Source organism: Sardina pilchardus, chromosome 12 (genome assembly GCF_963854185.1).
Source record: "Sardina pilchardus chromosome 12, fSarPil1.1, whole genome shotgun sequence".
NCBI classification, from domain to species: Eukaryota; Metazoa; Chordata; class Actinopteri; order Clupeiformes; family Clupeidae; genus Sardina; species Sardina pilchardus.
In genome coordinates, this window is record NC_085005.1 from 2,975,378 (window position 1) to 2,988,676 (window position 13,299).

The 13,299-nt window shown below is 39.9% G+C and overlaps 2 protein-coding genes across 4 annotated transcripts; both read right to left on the reverse strand.

Annotated features, from left to right (window-relative positions):
- Window positions 1-100: 100 nt before the first annotated feature.
- gpr63 (G protein-coupled receptor 63) lies at window positions 101-5,301 on the reverse strand. Of its 3 annotated transcripts, XM_062551172.1 has the most exons (3): window positions 4,868-5,301; window positions 4,506-4,571; window positions 101-2,482 (listed from the first exon to the last, which is right to left on the reverse strand). In XM_062551172.1, exon 3 carries the CDS (start codon window positions 2,365-2,367, stop codon window positions 1,126-1,128), a length of 1,242 nt encoding a protein of 413 aa, XP_062407156.1. In that variant the 5' UTR covers window positions 2,368-2,482; window positions 4,506-4,571; window positions 4,868-5,301; the 3' UTR covers window positions 101-1,125. The 3 variants fall into 3 exon arrangements, with proteins under 3 accessions (XP_062407156.1, XP_062407155.1, XP_062407158.1); XM_062551171.1 differs by lacking the exon at window positions 4,506-4,571; XM_062551174.1 differs by lacking the exon at window positions 4,506-4,571 and having other exon boundaries at window positions 101-2,499.
- A 2,326-nt stretch (window positions 5,302-7,627) lies between these two features.
- Window positions 7,628-9,405, reverse strand: ndufaf4 (NADH:ubiquinone oxidoreductase complex assembly factor 4). Its single transcript, XM_062551503.1, has 3 exons — window positions 9,241-9,405; window positions 8,569-8,657; window positions 7,628-8,190 (listed from the first exon to the last, which is right to left on the reverse strand). The coding sequence occupies exons 1-3, from the start codon at window positions 9,368-9,370 to the stop codon at window positions 7,882-7,884; spliced, it is 528 nt and encodes a 175-aa protein (XP_062407487.1). The 5' UTR covers window positions 9,371-9,405; the 3' UTR covers window positions 7,628-7,881.
- Between the last annotated feature and the right edge of the window lie 3,894 nt (window positions 9,406-13,299).

Genomic DNA, 13,299 nt, shown 5'->3' on the forward strand with positions numbered 1-13,299 from the left:
CTGACTCTTTGAGCTGTCTGCACTCTTTGGGTATCCATTCGGTCCATACACTCATTAAAGTATATTTGATAAGAGACCTACAACACAATGAATTACACAATTTAAATTCCAAAGAAAGTTTAATTCAGAAATTACCTATTAAACATTCAAGCATTCAAACAGAGTGTTTCATATTTTCTAAGGTGAACTTCCAATTTATAGATATTAAAGAAACATTATTCTGTACAGGTGAAAATTGGCTGGCTTTAGAAATAAAGACATTGATAAGGAACCAGGGTATATAGAGCATACAAAATGGTGTTAAACCAGTCAAGTGCCGCTACTCTGGCATCTGAAAGTAATGGGTTTTAAACGCCATTTAATTGGGGCATCAAGAGTCAAAAACAAGACAACACACACAACAGATAATGTCTTCCTGTGCAAATACTCTGAGGAGGGAGGCAAATCCTCAGAGGTGATCACCACTTCTCTTACCACTGTGAAAATAAGAACTCCCTCAACTACAGTTTCCATACTCTCACAATATCATTTTACAAAAATAGTCTACACAAGCAGACATAACTGCATGTGATGAAGGACACCTGTCTTCTAACAGATGCAAGAATTCATATACAGTATGTAAAATATAGTTTGACAAACAGTACGTTTAAGGAGCGTGCAGATTACTTATGGAAATGCTCTTTTCCATTGTATACACTCTTCACTTGTGATTCATGTTCACAGCCTCAATAACAATCAAGTTAACCAGTCTGGAAAAGTAGACTGGCTTTATCTTAAGGAAACTTAAAAAGACACTTTAAACCATATTAACAATGTAACAAATATCCACATTTTATTACATTCAATATAATTGTACAGTACACTGAAATTGCACATTTTCACCAGATATAGCAGCATCCTGACTGGTGTTCACTAAACAAAACATTCTAGTACGTATCAATGGCAACAAAGGCTTTTCAGGTTGTTCAACCATCATTTTAAGCACTTCATTTACAGGCTTTGTAAACTGATTTCCACAGAGCAAAGACACATCCTTTGAAAGCAAAAAACAATCACAGCTTACTACAATTAGCTAGAAATGTCTTAAAAGGAAAGGATCACTTCAGCTGTGTTTCAAGTCAATCGCTATACCACAGAACGATGCTCTCCACACACGTAGATAGCACTCGGGCGGATCCGCCTCTTAGTGTGGCCAGGCAGCTGGGGGAGAAACTTAAAGTACTTGGGCATCAAATCAAGGCAGGCGTCGCGGAACTTCTTGATTCTCCAGTAGTAGATGAGGGGATTTAAAGCCGACTTGAGGTAGCACAGCCAGAGAAGCCAGGTGCTGATCTCAAAGAAACTGTTCTTGTGGTAGAAGCCACTGCTGAAGGTGGAGACCAGACTGTAGGTGGTGAACGGGGCCCAGCACACAGTGAATATGGAGAAGAGGATGAGGATGGTGGTGAAGGCACGCGTCTTAAAGCTCATGTCAATGTTCATTTGGAAGGGCCTCTGCAGGCTCATAAGGCCTAGTTTACTGGCCTGACTTAGACTGATACTGTCAGGATGACTGTGAATGCGGATAGTGTTATGGCGGATGGTGTTCAGGATTCCCATAAAGGTGTACAGCATGACCATAAATGGTACAAAGAAGAAGACTAGCATAATTAGCACTACATAGGCATGATAGCCAGGTTCACCGGTGTAGCCAAACACACACTGTGGGGCTCTGGGGGGGATCTGTAGAGATGGCTGACCAACAGCCAGAGGGAAGGAGAAGCAAAATGACAAGCCCCATGAGATTCCAATGAGAACTTTGGCTCTGCGTGGACTTAGCTTGTCTTGCTTCTGTACAATGATGAGGAAGCGATCCACGCTAATTATAAGCAGGATCGCCACCCCCTCAATGACAAAGAGCCAAAAGAACATGGCTGACACCCTGCAGAAGATGTCCCCAAAGATCCAATTTGTGGTTACAGCGGTCACCAAGGCAAAAGGCATGTTCAGGACTGCCAGCATCATGTCTGCAAACGCTAGGCTAGCCAACAGGATGTTGATGGCAGAGCGCATGGCAGCACGTTGATAGACCATCAGACACACCACCACGTTACCAAGGAAGGCCACCAACAGGATTGCAATGATGACAATACAGAAGAAGATCTGCAGTGGTAGGCTGAGGCCTGGTTCATTGTCCTGTGACGCTAGACTCACTGGTTCTGAAAATGTCCTGTATCCCACAGAACTGTTCTCAGCCGAGGCCCTCTCCATTTCCTGGTGAGCCTCGGGGTGCTGGGTGGAGTTCAGCGCCCCAAAACCAACCAGGCTGGCAAAGGTTGTGTTGACCTCCACAGCATGAGTAATGGTAGTGTGAGTGGCATACACCATTCTTCCTCACAAGCAGCTGACCTGTGTTGAGGCATGGTGACTAGAAGTCTTCTACCCTATGTGGTAGCTTCAGTAGTGGCGTCCCAACATTGGAGATGAATCCTGTGACAGGAACCTGGAAACAGACAGAACCTGGAAATTAGACAGAAGGAAATGTGTTAAATAATTACATTAGACATTTACTGAATAAAAAAAAATATTTGAAAAGCAAACTGTGATTTTTCAACAATAACCCATTAATCACAATGGCTCTACCCTACAAGACTTCCAGAATAAGAAGACTTTTTCCCAAGCCTATGAGTTTTAAGGTGTATTTAGTTTTAAAGCGTGGCCTTTACGCAAGTGTGCACTCTGATATATCCAGTCATCTGAATTTTAATCCTATTAAGGTAAGCACCGTCACCCTTGTCTCATAAGGCTGAGTATTAATTTTGTGTCATCCCTCAGATGTGGCTTCTTGTGCATCGGGGTTGTGTTGTTGTACAGGCTGCGACGGCTGCTCACAATATAAGCTAGTTCATGCAAACACAAGGCATTAGTGCCTACTGGCCCACTGAAATTCTGCTTTTGACAAAGTAGGCTATTGAACAGGCTGATAAGGAAATGAACGTCGCCGAGTTTTCTGAATAAGGTAATAATAAGGCACTGAACAGACTATTTTTTGTGATGCATGCTGGTTGCATTAGGTTAGCCTACTCATCCTGTTTTCAGTGCATCACTACATAGAACCACAAAACCACACACTAGCACACATGCTGACGATCAAGCCTAATATAATGGGCCGTTTCTGGAAAGCATGATGGAGTAAGCAAATGTTCATCTGGGGACATCTGACAGCAATAAAAATCTTATCGCTTGTCCAAACACAGCACAGCCTATTATTTCACGCCTGCTATGGAGCAGATGTCCAACTACGCCCAAATCTGATATGGAGATAGAATTTAAACATATGTGTTCTCTCCTGTGGAGAGACATGTTTAGCTGGATTGAAGTCTATGTTTTTGTTGTTAATACCTTGGTTAACATGTAGGGTAAAACTAATGTAACCTTAACAGACAGCTAGAGAGAATGGGTAGTAATTTTAAGATTATTAATGCACTAAAATGCATCAGCACTGTACTGAGTGGAAACTAAGTATGTGCTCAATCTAAGGCAACCCGGTTGACTTTAATTAGAGGTGGGCAAAGTCGATTTGGCAATAGCGCTGTATAAAAATGGATCAAACTCAGAAGCACCTTCATCATCTACATTGTACATTGCTATCACTATCAGTCCTGCCCAATGGACCACTGACTGCTACAAATCTCGCAATAAAACAAGGATGCCTGTAAGGCAAAGATTGATACGTTTAATCTTAATTACTCTGACACAAATTGGAGTCGTCTTCATCTTCACTATATGGGAATCAAGGGTAAATGGAAGTAATAAGCCTAACTTAATGCAGCATGCTAACATTTGTGCATTCAAATAGGGTCAAGACAAATTACATTTGACTTTTATCAATGTATTTGAGGAGGCATTTAAAGAGTCTGGGTTTACATGAGTTCCATTTCCAAATCCGAATTCGAATAATTCATTTACATTTTTTAAAAAGATGGACCAAAGACGGAATGCAGGTATCTAATTCAGAAACCATAGTAACTGGAGAAGGGAAATAGGTCTTGCTAGAATCAATGACAACATGGAATGCAGAGTGCTTGTTGAACCTAGCAACAAGGCCCAGGCATCAGACATCTGATTTACAGTAGCATCGAGTACACTGTCCAATGTGTGCATAAAAGACTACATTTAGACAGTTAATGCACATGCAAATATGCCATAAACTGACAGCAAGGGTCAAACCACCCACTGAAAGCATAACAATCATATCATCTTCCTACAATTATTTGGGGAAGCAACACAGTAATTCCCACTTCACTGTAGGCCTAGCCTACAGAGTGATAAGGTCACATAATTAGCTAGTCAGAAAATCTATCTTAGCAGTAGGCATCTGAATTTAAATTTTAGGTAGCATTTTCATTTTTAAATTGCCATCTGGTGATAGGCTACATCACATTTTATATGAATCTAAATTATTAGTTCCTTCAATGCTGCTAACATAAAGTCTTCATCTTCCCATGGGTTTCTGACTGCCTTACCTGATGGATCATGCAAGTCTGCTTCTGTTGGCGTCCTTATTGCCTGGACAAGGCTTTATGTATTTCCTGAGTAAAACGTTAACTCTAGACTGTAAAACTATTAACAGTTTAATTTAATTGGACGTTTACTGAACTGTTAGACAAATACATTTATCTATTTATTCACAGTGCTTGACATGAGCATTTTGGCTCATAGCCCTAGAAATAGACAGATGTTCCGTCTTCAACCATGTAGGCTATTGTATCGGTACACTTAAATGCTTTCGGTAAGTATACCGACGGAATTTAATGACTGATTTTCAGATACAAAATCTAGTCAATCAACCTTATTCACAAATAACGTTAATGACAAACCACGATACCTTATTCACTGTCAGGCGTGCAGGAAAATGTCGGTGTTGATCAAGTGAGGGTACCCACATCAATAACTGTGATGATCCAGAAATCACGTTAAAATCACGACAAGACATTTCACTCAGTGAAGATGTTGCTTGTGTGTAGCAGGATAGATAGAGATCATCCACTTGTTAAGGTTAACGTTAGCCTGCATACTCAACGCGGACTAGCTAACAGGAGGAAGTCTCCGGCGACAAAGAAAAACTAAAACATTGATTGCGCTTTAAAAATACGACGTTTAGGTTTTCTAAAGACTTGTTTCGGTGGATAGGGTCGGGTCGGGTGTTTACTAAAAACGCATCTGTTGACTATAGAGATGTCTATATTCACGTTAAACACGCGTTAACACGTTCAATGAAAAATCACTGTTTACTCTCTTCACCAAAAGGCATCTTACCAAGTTCCTACCTCAAAGCATAGGCTAATGAATGATTGCGTCAACGTTAGAAACGCCTATCACGAGCTTCAGCGAGACCAAGTTTAGATTGACATTTCTTTAACCAATCGTATCGTTGATAGGGGGACATCACCGCCCATTATCAAGTTTGATTGTTTTCGCACATGAAATTAAAAAGGACATGCATGATAACAATGATAGCCAATTTAAATTAATAAGAGTTTTCTAAGGAGAGGGAATTAGCCAGACTTGTAGAAATATATAGAAACATTTAGAATATTAACAATAACGAATCATGGTGCATAACAAGCATGTTCCGCAATAATGGAAAAAATCCAGCTAGCCTCAAAAATAATCCACTGTGCATCTAAGGAATTATAGTGTAATTAAGTGATTATTATTATTATTATTATGATTATATTGCTGGTAATATTGTGTTTGTCTTACAGTGCCATACACATGCTGGATCCTATGCAATGGTTTGATCCTGTGTGTAACAACTTCAATTTAAGTTGTGACAAAACAACACAGGGGAACCTGTGGATAGCTGGATCCTGTCACTTGTTTTTGAAGTCAAATGCACAATATAAGGGACAGCCGTTAGAGTGTCAGACATTACATCCAAGCCTTGTCAACTTTGCCCTCCGCTCTTTGAGCCACTGCAAGATAGATAACCACAAACTAAAGGAGGGAATAGAGTAATGTAAATTACATACAGACTTAACCATGAGGTACCATGCCCCTGCATACATGAAACACACTGTGCTGGCCGATGTCACAACTGCAGCTTTATTTGGTGCTAAATGTTTGCAAATTGGATCTGGCATTCATGTTATCTCAATAACATTAGATCAGCAAAAAGCTTGGCTGAGATCATGGAGAATAAGTGGTCGAGGAGGCCTATATCATTTTGTGTTTGCAAGAGAATGAAGCCATTGCGTTCTTTGAGGTTTACAACATACTCCAAGTCAACTATATCGGGTTTATCACTAATCCATGTTCTTGCGTTGTTCAGTGACACACTTGGGTAAATTAACTGAGACTAGGTGGTAAGCCTTCTAACAGAGCCCTGTTGTTTTGGTTTACTAAGAATGGTAGAATGCTACTAAGTTTGCCACCTACTCCAAATCAACACATCTAGGTATTAAACTTAATCACAAACATGGAATATCCTACGACCCTTCATAGCAAAAGTGTGAGGAGTGTGGAGTCTTTCAATACAACATGATTATACACCCTGCCATACTGCACATATTCTTGGCAAATGGTTTTGAGAAACATGCAAAAAAGGAAGGTGTTGACTTGGCCCCCAAATTCCCCAGATTTCAATAGATCTCTGAAGTTCGCCTACAAAAATGCTACTGTCTTTGCCCATATAAGGAGATCTATCTTGAGATTTTTTCTATGGGGAAAAAACACGGGGATTTTCAATTAAATCACACCTGACTATTGCGGGGATGCAGATGTTTTGCACTACAAAGTTTCGTCCTCTGCCTTCGAGTTGATACTGTGATCTTTGGTAGGTGAAGACGGCACACTTTGCTACCCCAGAGCGAACTTACAATGCAACTTGCCATAGGCAGTTAGCTTCAATTAACACCCGGATCTCCTTATATGGACAAAGATGGCAGCTTTAGATCCTTTTTGTAGGCGAACTTCAGCAGAGCTCTATAGACCTCTGAAGTTCGCCTACAAAAAGGATCCAAAGCTGCCATCTTTGCCCATATAAGGAGATCCGGGAGTTAATTGAAGCTAACTGCCTATGGCAAGTTGCATGGTAAGTTAGCTCTGGGGTAGCAAAGATCAAAGTGTGCCATCTTCACCTACCGAAGATCACAGTATCCACTAGACGGCAGTGGACAAAACTGTGTAGTGAAAAACGTCTGCATTTCCAATGTCATCATCCCCGCAAGAGTTTAACAGATGCGATAATTGAACATCCCCATGTTATTTTCCCATAGAAAAAATCTCAAGATACCGGATCTCCTTATTTGGGCAAAGATGGTGGCTTTTTTGTAGGCGAACTTCAGAGGTCTATGGTAAGGTACAGGAAAATCATCTGACCCATTTCAGCCCCTCCTCCAGATCAATTACTGACATCTGAGAGGTAGACACAAGAGGGAATTGATTGGTAAGTTGGAGCTGCTGAGGGATCAGAATTTAGTCATAATTGGTTTGACTCATTGGTGCATGCCAGGCTTTTAACATTTAGGGTTTCTCAGCAACACTACTACAGTATGAGGCCAAGAGGCTGCAGGACTGCTTCAACTTCACAACGTTATTCCCAGTCATACACATCTATTCAGTGATTAAGGCCATCGACTCCCAATTCAAAATATTGTGCGTGTTTTCTTTAAATTCACATTACAACATATAATATTTTGCCTTTATAACGTGGTATTACAGACATTTAACATACAGCATGTCAATAAATAATTGTACTCCACTTTGGGCGAAAAAAAAAATACTTCTCAGTATTCACAGAATATCGAAATAAACATGTAATATTTCCACACAAACACACACACAAATTCAACCTTGACATAGTTTGCATCAGATATAGACAGAATGTGCTCCTAAATCCTAAGAGTCCTTTATCTGTTTGGGCACATCTTCGCTGGGTGGTATTATTTTCATTTCAAAGGGTATAAAAAAGGTCAAAAGGCCCTTGGTATCTTTCAAGTCTAAAGAGAACTCTTGGGCCACTTTTTCTGGAGTCCATGTCTGAGGTTCCCGTTTGTGGTTGTTGAGTGCATGGAGGGCCTCGACAATGGAGAGTTTTCCTTTAGGGACTTCGGTGATATCGCATATGCCATATGGGTCACTTGGTAGGCTAAACTTCAACTGCCTCCGTTCAGTTACTGCTGTTATCTTGGACTCAGATGCCACACTCTGAAAAGCAACACATCACATGCAACAATGTTTAAAACACAATGAACTATAACTTAAGTTTCAAAGTCATGAAGGACTTTAATGTCAATGCTTTCTGTTTCAATTACAATAATGTTCTTGAAAATTATGAATGTGTGGTGATAGAACAGCTCTTATTTATAAAGATATTTCAGCGCATGTGACCATGTTTTCCACCTACAGTCGAGGCAGAACACTGCAACGTCAATTCAATCCAAACCATGTTTTTTTCACAAGATGTGGCCTTGAGTAAATTTGTACCACAGCATAGCTCGGTGGGCTGGCATGACGTTCCTCAGATATCACTGTCTGATGGCCACACACTGAACAAAACATATAGGCTTTGGGAAGACAACCTACCTGAGGTGCTGGATCGTTTGATTCCACATACACAGTCTTCAATAATGACAGCAACGGGTCATTTTTCTTATGGATTTCCTGCACAATTTCTAAAAACAAGAGTACATATTCTTAAAATGTGCATACAGTTAAGATGGCAAACACTAAGACAGAGTGACAGTCTTGCTTCTACACTAGTGTGTGATTGTCATGTTACAGCGCCTATAGCTCCGACGGGCCGGTTGAACGCAACCCCAGCTAACCTTGCTGAATACCTTGAGAGCAAACACGTGACAGACCACTAGCGCACTTGGTCAACCTTACATCATTTGGCGGCGTGGGGAAGAAACTGACATGCCAATCTGATATGCCAAAGCTGAATACTTCCATTAACAAAAGGGGTCAAAGTAGCGTTAGGTCATGCTGCTGTGAGTGAGGATGCTGTGAGCAGCACATTAACTTGGATAACATTACTATTCAATGTCAGGAAGCGTAGTTTTGTTTTACTTTCCGCACCACAGGAATTAGTGAGTCAGTCCCATGGTCAGTCCCAGATGAGTCCCAGACTATCCAACCCAGAGTGTCTATGGCTGGCCAGAATAGTGTGAACCTAAAGGTTAACATTAGCGTTGTTACTTAACTTCAGGAGCCTACGTTTTATGGTTGAAAACGTAGTGATCGGCAAACACCTACCTTCAGCGCTCTCAGCCACTGGAGTTGGGTGTCGAGGAGCGGCGACCGGCTTTTCCTTCGCTATTTCACGGTGAGCACGATTTTCTAAATTAAAATTTCTGAACATACGTCCAACCCGAGCCCCCATCATGGACTGTCTCTACGCTCGCTCGGTGCCAACCTATCTTTTACTGTCTATGGTGCCAACCATAGACTGTAGAATAGTCAACACGCCTCCTACCGTTTGGTTGTGTCAACCAAATGAGCGAAAAACCAAGTCAACGACCTCTTGTGGATAGGAAGACTCATTGCTTTCAAACGAAGAAGCGTTTGGAATACAGCAACGAAACGACCAACTCTTTGTCAAATGGCTGGCTTCATTTCTGCAACACTGAACCACACTGTTCATATGGGAGGGTATTATACATTCGCATCAAGTTGCGTTGATAATTCGAAGTTTAACAACATGAAGCGAAACATTTTGCTACACAGAGCCTCAACTTTGACCAACAGGGGTCCCTGTCTAGTCGGGCTTCAGCTTCTTTGCCATCACTAGTTCGTTCAACCAGATACTGTAGGTAGGCCCGAACTGGTCGGTTTTGCCTGTGCTGAGTTATGTGATCAAACAATATGGTTTTCGTTTTTGCAGCAGGCATAATCCCCAGGTCCAATAGTAAACCCAGAAATGTTGTAGCCTATAACGTTTAAGTGCATTTTGTCATCTAAAGACCTAGTGGATGGAATTCAACTTGGTTGCATAAAGTTGCACTTTGGGCAATTTGCATAGGCTACTTAGCATAAATATTCATGGGTTTCATCAGGTTCCTTTCCACAGGTGTATAAAATCACGCACCTTGATTATCAATGTGCATGGTGCTTGATTAATACACCTGTGGAAAGGGACCTGATGAAATCCATGAATAGGCAATTAATACGATACAGTACAGGTGAATAAATAAATGTGAATAAAGGTGAACAAATAAATAATATCACCATGAAACTTTCTCAGTTGGTTATGTTAAGATGAGAAAAAAATGTATTGCATGTTTTTTTCATATATATTGTAATGTTTACATATGCAAATGAGGCCCTATCTCATTAAAAATGCTCTAATTTGCACAAAATCAGATAGTGTGATAAAACCAGGCTCAAAATGTTTGTTTTTTTCTTCCAAAGTAAACATGAATACTTGGAGGGCTGAGTTGGTGAAAACCTTTAGGAACAATTGTGACCGTACTAAAAATCTTGCTCCTGTACCTTTAAAAATATCACTGGATGAATTATCAATACATTTATCCTAAAAATAGAAACCTGAAAGGGTCTCAGTTCACACCTAAATATGTGCAGTGCCAAATGTGTAGTGTAATTTGTCACATGGACAGAGCTGCAAATGTTTTGGTGACCCTGACCAGAAAATCTTCACCCAAAAGCTCCCAAACCAAAGCTTAGTATGTTTATGTAAACATAGTACAAAGAGTTTTGGCACACATACTCCTAGGAAATACCATTCCTGGTCTCAATACTGGACTTGGGGAACCTAATGTTACTAACTGTAAAAAGCTTCCTCCAACGGATGCCAACCTGATGCTGCACACTGTGTGCTCATCTTCAGGTCATGTTGTGGAAGGTTATTTTGATTATTTTGCATATTGTTTATAATATAGTTCTTGTAGGTTTGTGTGTGTGTGTGTGTGTGTGTGTGTGTGCATGCTGTTTTGCTTGGAGCACTTAATTTCTTAATCCGTCCATCCAAAGGTCAACACTGCCTCTTGACCAGGTACCTTAAAGATTTTCACCAACTCAGACCCCAAGTACACATGGTTACCCTTGGAAAAAATGTTTTGTGCGTGACTTTATTATACAATCTGATTTTGTTGGTATGCAAATGAGCACATATTTGATGAGATATGGCCTCATTTGCATATTTAAACATTAAAATACTAAAAAAAAAAACATGCAATATTTTTTTTTCTCATCTTAACATAAGTAATCAACTGAGAAAGTTTCATGATGACATCTATTATTTATTTATTTTACCCTATTTACCTGTACTGTCTCACCGGAATTGCCTATATTTATGCTAATTATGCAAATTACCCAAAGTGCAACTTTAGACAACCAAGTTAAATTCCATCCATTGGGCCTATAGATGACATTTCCGCAATAAAACTTCAGGGTACTCAACATTTCTGGGTTCAAGAAATTACAACTAGACTATAAGCCTAGGCCTAGGCTAAAAGTAGGCCCACAATTGGCCTACTGAGATGCTGGTACACTAGTGTGTTATCCACAAATGTATTTCTGTTAATGTGCAGTAATCTACAATGTAGTTGTTCAGAAAAACAAATAGGCTATATAGCCTACACATTTACACAACATAGCCTACAGTGTTTTGCAGAATATGATATGTTGAACATGAAACAGCAAATAAGAGCATACACACCAAGTAAGTGTTTTAGAGTGATATTAAAGACCCCTTTAAGATTTAAGAAAATATGTTGTCAAGTGATGCCATATTCTCATGCAGGAGTGGTATCAAGCACTCAAGGATGACCTGTCATGACATGTCCATCTGGTGGCAGCATAGGCCAGCTTTTCTAAATCAAAAATTGAACGTCAACAGCAGTGTCCTGACAGAATTTTGTAATGATTTAAATGATGTAAAATGTATTTACTGATACATCCTTTTATGGGTACATGCCAATAAACTTGAACTTGAACTAATAGATCATGACTGTATGCCTCCCATGGAATACAGGACAATAAACTAATTTAGTTATTTTCATTTGAAAATCTTGGTTCATCATGAAGTATACCTCACTGATTTATGTATTTGGCTGATGTATGTATGTTACATCACTTGACCAATGACTGATGCCTGTGCCCTTATCTAACTTGTCCTTGCACTGCTGCTATAATTCTTATTACTATGTTATGTTTATCTTATTTGTCCATATATTTATACTAGTACTGTTCGGCTATATTACTATGCTTACATTCTTTTACTGTCCATATTTACATGTACATATTTATTGCTGGTCACTAGACTTTAACCTTGCACTGTTGCACTGTCAGACTTATTTGCACTACCAACTTGACACACCTCATACTGGATCACAGTACCAATCCTCAGTACATGCATGCACTTCTATCTTTAGTATTTTACTGCTCTTTTAGTCATGTTGATTTGTTGATTTGCTTTGTGTCATCCTGTTTACATTGTAGTGTATGTTGTGTGTGGTGTCTTAAACTGCTGGGACGTTGAATTTCCCTTTGGGGATCAATAATATCTATCCATTCTATCTATCTATCGATCTATCTGCACAATTATCGTAATCATGATATGAAACAACTCAATTACCTAATTGCAAAAGCTCTAAATAATCATGCAGTTAATTTAGTTACATTTCTGACTTTTACTGTATATTCATGTAGACATTTCCCCAAATCGTGCAGCCCTCACCTTTACCTTGTGACCACCCACCATGTCTGTCAAACTGTTTATTGTGTTGATAAACAGCCATTCTTCTTTTTTTGCTCATGGTTCAACACGTGGGCCTTGAGGATGTGGGAACAACTTATTAAAGAGAAACTATGCAGGACTGGCGATTTCATCTCCGGTTTCGTTTTCGCTTTTCGTTTTCACTCGTTTTATGCTTGCATATTTCTCTGCAGAGCTTCCCCTACAGCTTTTAGCGTGTAATTGCAAGTGTGGTTCTTCTTGTTCCTTATGCGTCTCAGACTTCCAGATGTAAACAAGGAGCGATCGCCTCCTGCACAAACTGCAAGGCTGCAATAGCGGATAGGGACACTGGGGGCGGGAGGAAATGTTACTGTTTTTGATAAAACTGGTCAGTCAAGCAAAACAACGATTTCTAAGCGATTTTATGACTATGAAAAAGTTGCATAGGGTCTCTTTAAGGTTCACTCTGAAAATGGAACACCTCAATTTAAGTGTGTGTAGCCACATGACATTTGTTGTAGAGTAGACCGTTTTTTCCTTGCACATTTCATAGTGACCATAGACATGTGACCATTTCAATGACTCCCAAGCTTTTCAGAAGCTTTTCAGCTTTGGAG